The sequence below is a fragment of the Amblyraja radiata genome, chromosome 10 (genome assembly GCF_010909765.2).
Source record: "Amblyraja radiata isolate CabotCenter1 chromosome 10, sAmbRad1.1.pri, whole genome shotgun sequence".
Lineage (NCBI taxonomy): Eukaryota > Metazoa > Chordata > Chondrichthyes > Rajiformes > Rajidae > Amblyraja > Amblyraja radiata.
The window spans coordinates 22747815-22760386 of NC_045965.1; the positions used below are offsets into that span (position 1 = coordinate 22747815).

Here is a 12572-nt window from a genome sequence, read left to right on the forward strand (position 1 = left end):
GAATATATCAGTGAGGCAGTTTTGAATTCAAATAACCAAGTTACTGTTAATCCTACGCATCTAATCTTTTGGATTAAATACCAGTCTAGCTTTATCTGGGGGGCTTTATCAAAGGTCATGCTAAAATCCATGTTGACAATATCCACTGCCTTACCCTCATCAATTACCTTTGTCACCTACATGCTGGTGTGTTTAGGATTTCTGAGCAGGTGCTCACTAACTTGCATTTCCACCAGTGGGGGAGTCTAGGATCAGAGGATACACCCTCAGACTAAAAGGACGCACCTTTAGAAAGGAGATGAGGAGGAATTTATTTAGTCAGGGGGTGGTGAATATGTGAAATTCATTGCCACAGACGGCTATGGAGGCCAACATATTGGGCATTTTTAAGGCGGAGATTGACAGATTCTTGTTTACTAAAGGGCCTGTCCCACGAGCATGCGACTCCATGCGGCAAGCGCGACCTAACGTGGTCGCTTGAGCCGTACGGCCTCGCGGGGCTGGTCCCACTTCGATCGCCGGAGCCATATGGAGTTGTGCGGACCTGGTTCCGACATTGCACGGAGCTCCGAAATACTGACCGTGTTCAAAAATTCCGCGCGGCAACGGCCTGCCGGCCCGCAGCCGCCTCGACGCCGTACGCACTGCCTCGACGGGCATACGCAGCGTTTCGACGCTGTACGCATGTCTTGACGCCGTACGTCACGCGCAAACTTTCCACGGACTTCGCTCGAACTTCACATCACTCACTCGACCTCCGCGCGACCCCCGCTTCCGGTTTGGTCGCGCTCGCCGCATGCAGGCGCATGCTGGTGGGACCGGCCCTGTACGGGGATCACTCAACCTCCGCGCGACCCCCGCTTCCGGTTTGGTCGCTCGCTTGCCACATGCAGGTCGCATGCTCGTGGGACAGGCCCTTAAGGGTGTCGTGTTATGGGGAGAAGGTAGGAGATTGGGGTTGAGAGGTAAAGATAGATCCGCTATGATTAAATTGCGGAGTAGACTCGATGGGCTGAATGGCCTACTTCTGCTCCTATGATTTATGAACTATGAGCTTATGAACATCTGCCAACATATCTGACAGCTGTTGGCAGTATTTCTGTTGGGATGGGTAGTTATTCCTGTTAGGAATACACAAGTCAGCCAATGCCTTCGTAAATTCTGCTTCTCCACTTCGATGAATAAAAACATTTCATTCAATGCTTTGGCTGCTGCAATCATTGCTTTATTCTGAGGTCACTTTGCGGTTACTTTTGGCTCACTTGCTTAGCTGCTGAAGTGCTTTGACCCAACTTCAAGATGTTCCAAAAGAAACATTACCTCTTGGCCAAATATTGTTCTAAATGTCGCCTCATCCAGCAATGTACATTTTGGCACATTTGTTTTACCAAGTTTCTAGTGAAACTATTTACATAGTATTACAACTATGAAGGCACGATAAAAGACGGTATGAGCTTGTCAGTGGTTAATGACATTAACATCAGACTAGGCACATGGGACTACAGATGCCGCTTTACAAAAGAAGATGCAAAGTGCTAGAGTAACTCAGAGGTCAGCCAGCATCTCTCAAGAACATGGATAAGCGACATCGGACTATTTGTTGTTTGAGTCTGCTATGATGAAGTGTCCAAGTCGCTTGCTTCACTGGCTTTGATTGAGTCACATCTTCGCCATTGTATTTAAACACCCAAGTTTTGTATTTACCGTTGTGTTTCGCTGCACGGAATTTTTTGGCTGTTTTTAGGCACTGTTGCCAATGAAAGCAAACTCGATGCTAGCATTTATTTCAAGAGGGTTTGTATCCAAAAACAGGGATGGTGAGGCTCTATAAGGCGTTGGTAAGGCCGCATTTGAAATAATGTGAACTATTTTGGGCACCAAATCTGAGGAAGGATGTGCTGGTTCTGGAGAGGGTCCAGAGGATGTTCCCACTAATGAGTAGGTTAACCTGCGAAGAGCGTTTGTCAGCACTGGGCCTGTACTCGCTGGAGTTTAGAACAATGAGGGGGAACCTCATTGAAACATACACAATAGTGAAAGGCTTAGATAGAATGGTTATGGAGAGGATGTTTCCACTATTAGGAGCGTTTAGGACTAGAGGTCATAGCCTCAGAATAAGCGAGTTTGGTATTCCGAAAAACGCAAGGAATCATGGGATTTGTCAAAGGTTGTAAGATATAACGGTAAATCGACTGGGCCGCGCGTCGGGCGGCCTTCAGCCCCGACCTGGAGTTAGAGCTGGACCGGACTCTGAGCTTGGGGTTAGGCAAGGGAGGAGGAAGAGGTTGCTGGTGCCAATAGCACCACCATCTCCAACAGTACCCGCAGCTCCAGCGGGCGCCCGACCTTCCATGGCCGGCAGGAGACCATCCGCACGCTCTCTCTAACCAGGACGACTCCAGCTCCGAGTCGCCCAGCAGCTGCCTATATTCAGCAGGATCTCAGTGTCGGACTGAGGGGAGGGGACAGGCAGAGCCGAGCTGGAGCCAGTGGCTGCAAGTCCGGGACTGCCCCGCCAGCCCTGGGTCTCTCCGAACACCTCCGGACAGGGACGGGACACCCGGGAGGGGACGGGGACGGCCCAACAGCAACTCAACAGCATCCTCAGCGACGGAGAGCCTACCCCGACCCCGACTACAGACGAAACGCAAGCCTGCACAAATGCAGCACCACCGTTGCCAAGACTGTTTTATAGCTAGTGATCTATGACCTGGGCATGCGCAGTCGGAATACCGAACTCGCTTATTGAAGGACGTTATTTGAGGAAGGAGATTAGGAGAAATTTCTTAGGTCAGAGCGTGGTGAATCTGCGGAATTCTTTGCCACAGAATTAGGCCGAATAGCCTAATTCTACTCCATTCATAGACTCATAGAGTGATACAGCGTGCAAAACAGGCCCTTCGGCCCAACTCGCCCACACCGCCAACAATGTCCCAGCTACACTAATCCCACTTACCTGCGCTCGGTCCATATCCCTCCAAACCTGTCCTATCCATGTCTTGTTTAACTGTTTCTTAAACGATGGGATAGTCCCAGCCTCAACTACCTCCTCTGGCAGCTTGTTCCATACACCCACCGCCCTTTGTGTGAAAAAGTTACCCCTCGGATTCCTATTAAATCTTTTCCCCATCACCTTAAACCTATGTCCTCGGGTCCTCGATTCCCGACTGAGAAAAAGACTCTGCATCTACCCGATCTATTCCTTTCATGATTTTGTATACCTCTATAAGATCTCCCATCATCCTCCTGCACTCCATGGAATCGAGACCCAGCCTTCTCAATCTCTCCCTAGAGAAGGCTGATCTCTTCTGGATCAGCCTTCTATGGGAGACTTTAATCGATACAGACAATATCCACCGCTGTACCCTCATCAATCACCTGCCTGTCCCTGTCCCCAATTAACTTATTCTCTGCTGACTGTCCCTATTTAGTCTATTCTCTACCAAATGTGAGTAAATCCTATACTAAAAAATCCTTCCCAACCACTGATGTGGGGCTCTCTGGCCTACAGTTTTATGGATTATTATCTCTAGATCCCCTCTTAAACAAAGGAACAACATTGGCTACCCTCCGTTGGGAACTCACCGATGGCTAAAGAAGATCCAAAGATATTTATCAAGTCCCCTGTGTGTCTGAGTCATGGAGTCGTCCAGCATGGCCCTGCATGGCCCTGCCAAACATCAAGTATTCATTGGTACTAGAATCTCATGTTTCCTGTTGTTTTGTGCGACAGAGTCCTGTGTTTCTTCCTGTGCTTGGTGCTAGGGTCTTGTATTTCCTCTTGTGTTGTCTGAGCTTTGTCTTTTCTCCTCTGTTTAGTTGCTGGAGTCTCATATTTATTCCTGAATTTTGGTGTCCAAGTCTCAAGTTTCTTTCTGCGTTTTGCTCTCCAACTCTTGCATTTCTCACCACATTTAGGTGACCGAGTCTCATGTTCCATTTTGTTTTGGGCGTCTGAGTCTCATTTTCCCCCTATTATTTTGTGCGTATCTCGTGTTTCCTCGTGTTTAGGTTTTTGAGTCTCGCCTTTTTTACTGGCTGGGGTGCCTGAATCTCATGTTTCCTCCTGTGTTCAGGGGACGTCTCCATTCAACTACTTAGCTGCTCGCTCGGTTGTTTTGTAAACTTTCACTCCCAGTGCTGCTCTGTTGACTAGCATTTGTCGGTCATGCTGAACTTCCTCCCAGCCATTTGTGTTCAGCAGTTTGCTTTTCCCCTGAATTACCACATTGTAATCTTTTTGAAACCTGCTTGCCCAATATCAGGGATTTGTAATCTTATTTTGTTTGGTTTGTCAATCTGCGTGTGAAGGAGGGATCAGTTTCTATGCCGTTAATAATGTTAATCTTGCTCTGTGTTTTCTCCATTATCAACAAACGCCTCCTGATGAACTGTTAAACCAAATCAAAGAGGTGATCTTGCCCTGAAGACCGGGCAAGATCTTCCTGATCAGAAAATGAATTAACTGTGAAGTTTCCCTCACCTAATCCCTTTGGGTGGTTCCGCGAATTATTCCTATTCCTCAAGGCTTTCTTTTGCATCCTAGCAACCAGTATTTGGCCCCTCGAGTACAACACAGCCTGAGGCCAGGCAGCAGAACGTTGAGGACTCACTGTTCCTGCAGACTGAACGTCTCCGAGTGTAAACACTCATCTCTAAATCCACTGTACTTTCGATTAGATAAACAACAAATTATGTTTATCTACCCCCTTCTCTCCTACCCATGTTCCTTTCTTCTCTTTCCTCCTCCCACCTCTCCCCCTTTCCTTATATCAAGCTAGTCAAGAGTGTTGTCATATAGACTGACAACTGAACAATGAAATTCCTGGGTACACAAAAATGCTGGAGAAACTCAGCGGGTGTAACAGCATCTATGGAGCGTTGCACCCTTGGGTTTCGGCCCGAAACGTTGCCTATTTCCTTCGCTCCATAGATGCTGTTGCACCCGCTGAGTTTCTCCAGCATTTTTGTGTGCCTTCGATTTTCCAGCATCTGCAGTGCCTTCTTAAACACAATGAAATTCCTACCTGCAGCAGCTTAACAAGCCCATAAATGCATGCACAGAGATAAATATAATAATCAAATAAATTCAATATATTAATAACTAATATTCCTGCAAAAATAATAAAATCCACAGTGCAACCAAAAGCAAAGTCTACAGAATATCATAGCGCTGAAGTAGAAGCAGTGTAGAGTTCAAGAGCCTATTCTTGAACACGGTGGCCATGGTTTTCAGGCTCCTGTACCTTCTTCCCGATGGTAGGAGTGAAATAGAGTGTGGCCAGGGTGATGTGGGTCTTTGATGATATTGGTTGACTTTTTGAGGTAGCACCTCCTGTCTCTTCAACAGTGCGGAGATCAGTACATGTAGTGTCTACCACTCTCTATAATCTCCTTCATTCATGGGCATATGAGTTGCCGAACAAGGCCTGCAACTAGTCAATATGCTCTTTACCATACACCTGTGGAAGATCAATTCGTTGTCATTCCAAATCTCTTAAATCTTCTAAGCAAATAGAAGCTTTGTTGAATTTGCTGGGCCCAGAACAGATCGTTGGAGATATGCATGCCCAGGCATTTGAAGCTGTTGACTCTCTCCACTGCCATCTTGTCAATGAAGACAGGATCCTCGTTTTTCTTCTTCTGAGATAAACAATCACTTCCATGGTCTTGCTGATGTTGGGATCGCGATTGTTGTTCTGGCACCATTTAATCAGATTTTCAATCTCCCTCCTGTACTCTGATTCATTGTTACCTGTTATTCATCCAAAAATTGTAGTATCTTTGCCAAATTTAAAGATAGCATTGGAACTGTGTCTGTGTTTAGGTCTTTGGGTGCTCCTGTGTTGATCTCTCCCTCCCTTTCTGTCTCCCCCCCTTTCTCCCAACTTTTCTTCCTCCTTCTCTTCATCCCCTTTCCTCTGCCCAACCCTTCTTTTCTTCTCTCCCAGTCTTGCTTTAATTTTCTCTCCCCTGTATCTCTCCACATATCTTCCATCATGCCTCTTTGTCTTCCGATCTTTTCCCTGTAATGGCCACCATCATTTCACCTATCTGTCTCCTTTCTCATTCTCTCACCCTCTCAATTTTGCCATTTAATAAGTAGCTTCTTCACCTGGTCAAATTCTACCATGATGTATTGCAGTTGCGAAGTTGCATTTGTGATGCTGCAGTCACATTATTTGCTCTCCAGAAGGTTCGCCAGGAATACCCAGGAGTACTTGAATAGGGTCTTGTCTGGGACTGTTAACCCAGTGTGGAACTCTTGACGAATGAGCAGACTTTGTGATGTAATTCACTGAACCAGCCCAGTGTCCTCCTGAGAATCCCAACCTTTCCCTTTCAGATTTACATGGAATAGATCTGACAGTTCAGTGCTGAAAACTAACAGTCCATCAACTCCTGTGAATGCAGTTTGAAACAGACTATAGATCTGATTTTATGCCACCTTTCGTGACCAAAGAAGATAATCCAACCAATGAATTTTTTTGGGAGTGTTTCAGCAGTTGCTATATTTCCCTCTGAACCAGTGTCCTCCTCTTCCTGATAGTGAATGGAATACTGGCCTGGATTTTGCAGTCATTGAAACATTGCGTGATACTGACCTAATCCGTTAGTCCATACTTATCCCACAGAAGTCTCCCAGAGGAAAATGCTCGACAAAGGCAGTTGCGACTTCAGTGGTAAGGCCCTGATAGACAGCAGAGAGCCTCAGGCTTAAATCCCATCACATGGAAGAACAAAAACAAGCCTCACCCAGGAGTTCAGCAAACTGACAGACAGCTGGCTGATCCACACTCAAACCAGCACAATTGTATTTCTGACATAAGGACTCCAAACTACTCAAAAATAGTAAACTTGCTGCCTCACAGTGCCAGAGAGCCGGGTTTGATCCTGACTCTGGATGCTCTCTGTATGGAGTTTACATGTTCTCCCTGTGACCCCGTGGGTTTTCTCCGGGTGCCCTGGTTTCCTCCCACTTTCCAAAGATATGCAGGTTTGTAGATTAATTGGTTGCTGTAAATTGTCCCAAGTGTGTATGCTAGAACTAGTTTATGGGTTATTGTTGGTCAGTGCGGACTCAGTGGGCGGAAGGGCTTGTTTTCACGCTGCATCACTAAATTAAACTAAACTAAACTGAGTGCTTCGGGCTTATTGAATGTAGCCGTGTGTCTACACTAGGAATCAAAGGCATTGTGGATATGGAAGGTGTGCTGAGCTACCCAAACGTTAACTGCACTGGTCCGTCATTGTGGCATTCATCATATTCAGAGGCACTCCCGTCATTATGGCATTTAGAACAATGGTGTACGGAGGAGAGAATTTCCTCTCCATTCCCATCATGCCAAATTCTTCTCTATGCTATGGCTGTAGTAGTCTGGCAAGCATAAAACTGCCACATGCTTGGTCCACAAACAGTGGAGAGACTGCTTAGAGACTGGCAGACAGGCATTTACATCAGAAAATTGAGAGTTCAAGTCCCACTTCAGGAATGCAAGCAGATCCAGGATAGCAATCCCAGTGAAACAGTGAGTGCTGAATGACTGAAGAAGGGAGCAGGGTTTCCAGGCCAATGTTTCCAGTGTAGTAGTGCTGGATCACAAGTGATGTGTACAGGGGATCTGGGATAATATTCCCAGTGGAGCGGTAAGAAAGTGCGGGTTTACTGGAGATGTGTGCAGAGGATTTGGGCAACAGTTCCCAGTGTAGTAGCAAGGAAGTGCTGGATTACTGGAGATGTAAGCATGGGATCTGGGCGACCGTTCTCAGTATAAAGGTGGGATAGTGCTGGAGTACAGGAGTTGCTCATTTTCAGATTATGTTAGATTCAGATTTATGTGTAAAGACGCAGAACACCATTTCAGAGAGAAGCAGAGACATCCTGCCCTATGTGTTTGCCAATGTTCATCACTTAACCAACATTAGATTGCCAAATTACTGTTTGTGGGAGCTTGCTGGTTGCAAATCGACAGCAGTACTGCAGCAATTTAATTCTTAGCTGTTTGAAAGAACATTACAGAATGTGCAGAGATCATGATACACATACTGTATTCTTTCAATCCTTAGCAAATTGCACTGTAAAAGAACTACAGATCCTCATTATAACTCAGCCTGCATTAAACAATACTTCTGGCCCACCACACCACCCCACACAAAACAGAAATCTGTTAAGTGGACTGATCCGAGTTCAATAATGTGTTAGCTAATTAACATCAGTTGCATTTCACACTGGGTTTCTCTCTGCTTGCCTTTCTCTGTGATTAGAGTAAGGAGTAGTATTTCTGACTGTGGGTTTTGTGGCTGCGAGCCAAATCGAGCCACTCCTCACCCTCCACTGCTGCTCATTAACCTGCCCTGAGGAACTGATGGACCGAAACAAGCCACTCCTTAAAAGAAAGCACGTGAATTGGTCAGGAATGTGGGGCATCTGAAAGCTTCCCTTCTATCACTGCTGCTTCCTGGTTCTCAAAGTGAGTGTATAAGCTACAGTCAGTTCTGAGGGAGAGAGAGAGAGAGAGAGGCGTGTGTTTGTGGAACAGGTGCCTTGTGCTGTGAAAATCAGTGAGAGAATGTTCCAGAACCTCCGGACAACTTGTCTCACCTGACGAACCTGTTAATCTTCTCTCGGGGGACACGAGGGAACCGACGTGAACTGGTCAACTGGATTCGACTGGAAATCTTTAAACCTAAAACCCGCAAGACACCTGCAAAGGGAACGATCTGAACCAGGAAATAGTTGTGTGTTCCGGCAGCACCCTGGGTGAACTGCCTTGCAGTCGTGCTTTGTATGTTTTGAAGAAGTAAGGACTGTACGTGAAGAACCTTGTGTGTGCGAGTGAGCGTGCCAGCGGACTTCCTCACTGAAGTCTTAGCCTCCACCGCTGCTGCCCTAGAAACCTATTCAAATGCAAATGTTCAAGGTGTCACTCTCGAATATCTGACTGTTGCACGAGGCTGGTCCTTCAAGGAATATCGAAGCCACTGAGGTAACAAGGACTACGCACAGCCCTCTCTCCCATCGGCACTTCACATTTCAGCAGAAAACAAGCAGGAAGTGGTTAACAGAGTGAAGTCAAGGATATCCCTTTCACTGGGCGCACTTTTCTCGAGAGATGAAGCCACGTTTCATGGCTCTCTGACTTCCAGAATGATTACGGGGTCGGGGTCAAGCAACAGGTGGAGAGAGTGAGCCGTTAACTAATGTCCTGTAATGGTCGCAACCTCCACCAGTGGGGCTTCATGCACTCAGCGGTAATGGAGTCTGACATGTAGCTCATGCTTAAGTCGGACGAAGGACAAATTGTAATCAACTTCTCACCGCAACTAGTTTCAGAACTAAAAGTGGATGCTGCTGACTTCACTCTCTCACCAGCTTTCCCTACGCTCCGGGGGATTCCTCTTATTTATTTAATTTATTTTCATTTAACGTTCTGCATCCAAAATGATGGAAGAAGTTTCTATAACAGTAGCCTACGATGCCCACGTCTTCAGTCAGTTGGATGAAGAGGACACCTTAGCCAACATGGTGGCTGTGACGAAACCCAAGTGCACGGTAGGTTGCTGCAAGTTTAGCTCGGTCATTGAGGCAGAGCAGGAGCCAGCTTCAGGGGCTTCTGGACAAGTCATGTATCACTCTGATAGGGGGGTAAAAGATGCCCTGACCTGTATGAACAAAAGGCGAGGGGGTAGTATGTGCTATCATGGTCAATATTTATCCCGCAACCAACATCACCACTGTACATTGTGCATTGTTGTGGCATTGTGATTTGTAAAACTTGTTGTTCACAAATTGATTGCATTGTTTCTTAATTACAACTGGTTCAAAAGTGTCTTACTAGCTGGGAATCTCTTAGGGATCCTGAACTCACTCCCTCTGCCTCACCTACCTCTCAGGGTTCTATTTTGGGTGTGATGTTGTCGAGGCGATGTTACTGGGTAGAGATTCAGGGGGTAGGAGTCCCAATTGCACTGCATTGGTATTAGTTTTGGTTTATTAATGTCACGTGCACTGGGATACAGTGAAAATCTTTGTTTTGCATGCTACCCCTGCAAATCATACCACGGTATGCGGCACGGTGGTGCAGCGGTAGAGTTGCTGCCTTACAGTGCTTGCAGCGCCGGAGACCCGGCTTCGATCCTGATTACGGGTGCTGTCTGTACAGAGTTTGTACGTTCTCCCCATGACCACGTGGGTTTTCTCCGGGATCTTCGGTTACCTCCCACACACCAAAGACGTACAGATTTGTCGGTTAAATGGCTCGCTATAGGTGTAAATTGTCCCTAGTGTGGGTAGGATAGTGTTAATGTGCGGGGATCACTGGTCGGTGTGCACTGGGTGGGCCGAAGGGCCTGCTTCTGCACTGTATCTCTAAACTAAACTAAACTAAATTAGTACATTGGGTAGTGCAAAAGAGAAAATAAACAGAATGCAGAACATGGTGTTCCACCTACAGAGAAAGATTAAAAATAAGTTAGAGTCTGCAAAGATGTATTTTGGAAGATCGAAAATTCATTGGTCGGCAGCCCTGCCAGCTGTCCGACCTTCGGACCTTCGCTTACCACCGACACCACCACCCCTCCTTCTCACGGCTGATCATCGGTTCATGAGTTGGTTAGGGTGCCGGACTTTGCACGTGACATCGCGCGCAAAGTACGTTGCCCGAGCTAAAACCCCTCAGCTGGCCCGCCAGCTCTGCTTTGTGTGCAGTCCCGCACCCGGGCCAACTCATCATTCACGGCGGAGTCAGTCAACGAATTGCCGTCGGGAATTTGTCCCTTATTTTGACCTTTTGTCCCTTATTTGGGAGTGAGAAAGTTGCCAACCATAGTGCTGACTGACTCTACATTGGCATATGGTTCCATGGATGACTGCTTTGATTAAACTTCAGGTAACAGCCAAATATTTCCTCATGTGGCTGCGCATCAAAGTTTCTGATAAACTTCCACAAAACACTTTGGATGTTCTATCATTGTAGAGTCATTGTCAGCTTGAGCAATCCTAGGTAACTGGGGGGTAGCTTAAATGGAGTGTTCATTCCAAATTGGGTCTTGGGTTTTTACTTTGGAAGGCCAGGTACATGGGCATTTGGTTATCACATAATTGAGTAAACCTCTTTCCAGCAATGTGAGTGGCATCCTCGCATTTTAATCTCAGTTTTCTGCCTGGTTCTAACTGCTCACGTTTTGTGCAAAATCAATTCTGCTCCTGTGATCAGACACATGAATCTTCACAGGAGACATGGCTTTGATTTAACTTTAGGCCTCATCAGTTTAATTTGAGTGAACTACAATTAGAAAACTGCAACAAGGCATCTAATGAGATAGAAACCAAATGTACGGAGATGGCGTGAGGACATGTAGGGCTATAAGCAGGCAAAGAGGAGAGAGGCAAAGGGAGGGAGTTTTCAAGGCAGCTGAATGCGCCGTCAATGGTGGGGAGAAGAATGGTGTGCAAGTAAAGCTGAAATTGTCAGATAGACAGCTTAGGTCAATATAAAACAATGCTTAAGACCCTACCAAAACTGTAGGACAAAATTCAAAATGAATTGCAGATGAGATGCAGACAAATTAAACAAATTAGCAGATAGCTACCAATGGCGATTTATTGATGCCTGCTATTTGCAATGGGCCATCATTGTTTCTGCTGAGGAAATAAGCAGCTAAAATTACAAACTTTAAAAAAAAAGTATACCTGTTGTTGCCTTGTAATTCCTGTTGAGGACCAGCTGCTGTTCTTCCTCAGCTGTCAACATTCATAGTTCAGATCAGGGATTAAGTAGAAGGATGATTAGCACCCATGATCCAGGTTGGGGGGGGGGGGGGGGGGGGGGGGTGGGTGGGTGGGTGGATGGGTGGGGGGGGGGGGGGACTGATCCCACTGCATTGTGCATAGCTGTCTTACCTCTATTTGTCTGTCGCTCCTCTTTCTTTCTCTCTCCATCTCCTTCTCCTTTCTCTCCCTTCCTCTCCAACCACTTTTTGTCTGTTTTACCCTCCCTTTCTATCCCTTTCTCTTTCACTCTTCCTTTCTTTTTTTTACCCTCCCTTTCTTTTCCTCATTCACCCTTTTCTTTATCTTTCATCCTTCCTTTTTACCTATTTCATCCTCCCTTTCCTGTCCTCTCACACTCTCTCACATCCTCTCTCTGGATCAGAGTTCATAATAAAGCGACAGTGTATTTGAGAGAGGGAGTGAGAAGGGTGTATAAGGCACTCAGCATCCAGGCTGATTTATACCTCCCCTGCTGATTTCCCCCACTGCGATTAGCTCACTCAGTAGAGAGCAGGGATTGAACCAGGAAACAAACCTGTAAGTCTGTGTGACCCAGTTACACACTGTGTGCCGTGCTGGTTCAGCACTTAAAGCCATCAAGACATAGTCACTGAGCCTTGACTCTGAGCAGCCTGCTGCTGAAGAGGCAGTTCATACCTAACACCAAGAGCAGTGGTCAGCCATAAAATTAACTCAGCTAGTTGCTTTCTCTGACTCTGCGTCTGAACATGTGAATTAATTTGCAGTGAACAAATTCTTGAATCTGTGTAATTTTATTCAACTGCAATTTCCACCACCT

The 12572-nt window shown here is 46.3% G+C and overlaps 1 protein-coding gene across 4 annotated transcripts in view; it reads left to right on the forward strand.

Annotated features, from left to right (window-relative positions):
* rabgap1l (RAB GTPase activating protein 1 like) overlaps nucleotides 1–12572 on the forward strand; it is a 271539-nt gene that overhangs the window by 226087 nt on the left and 32880 nt on the right. Inside the window, exon 1 of one of the 4 annotated variants that reach the window (XM_033028338.1) lies at nucleotides 8461–9553. The exons of the other annotated variants lie outside the window; for them this stretch is intronic. Within the exon in view, the coding sequence (XP_032884229.1) occupies nucleotides 9443–9553 (111 nt within the window). The 5' untranslated portion in view covers nucleotides 8461–9442. Of the gene's footprint in view, nucleotides 1–8460; nucleotides 9554–12572 lie in introns of those variants that run through there. 4 annotated transcript variants of the gene reach the window in all.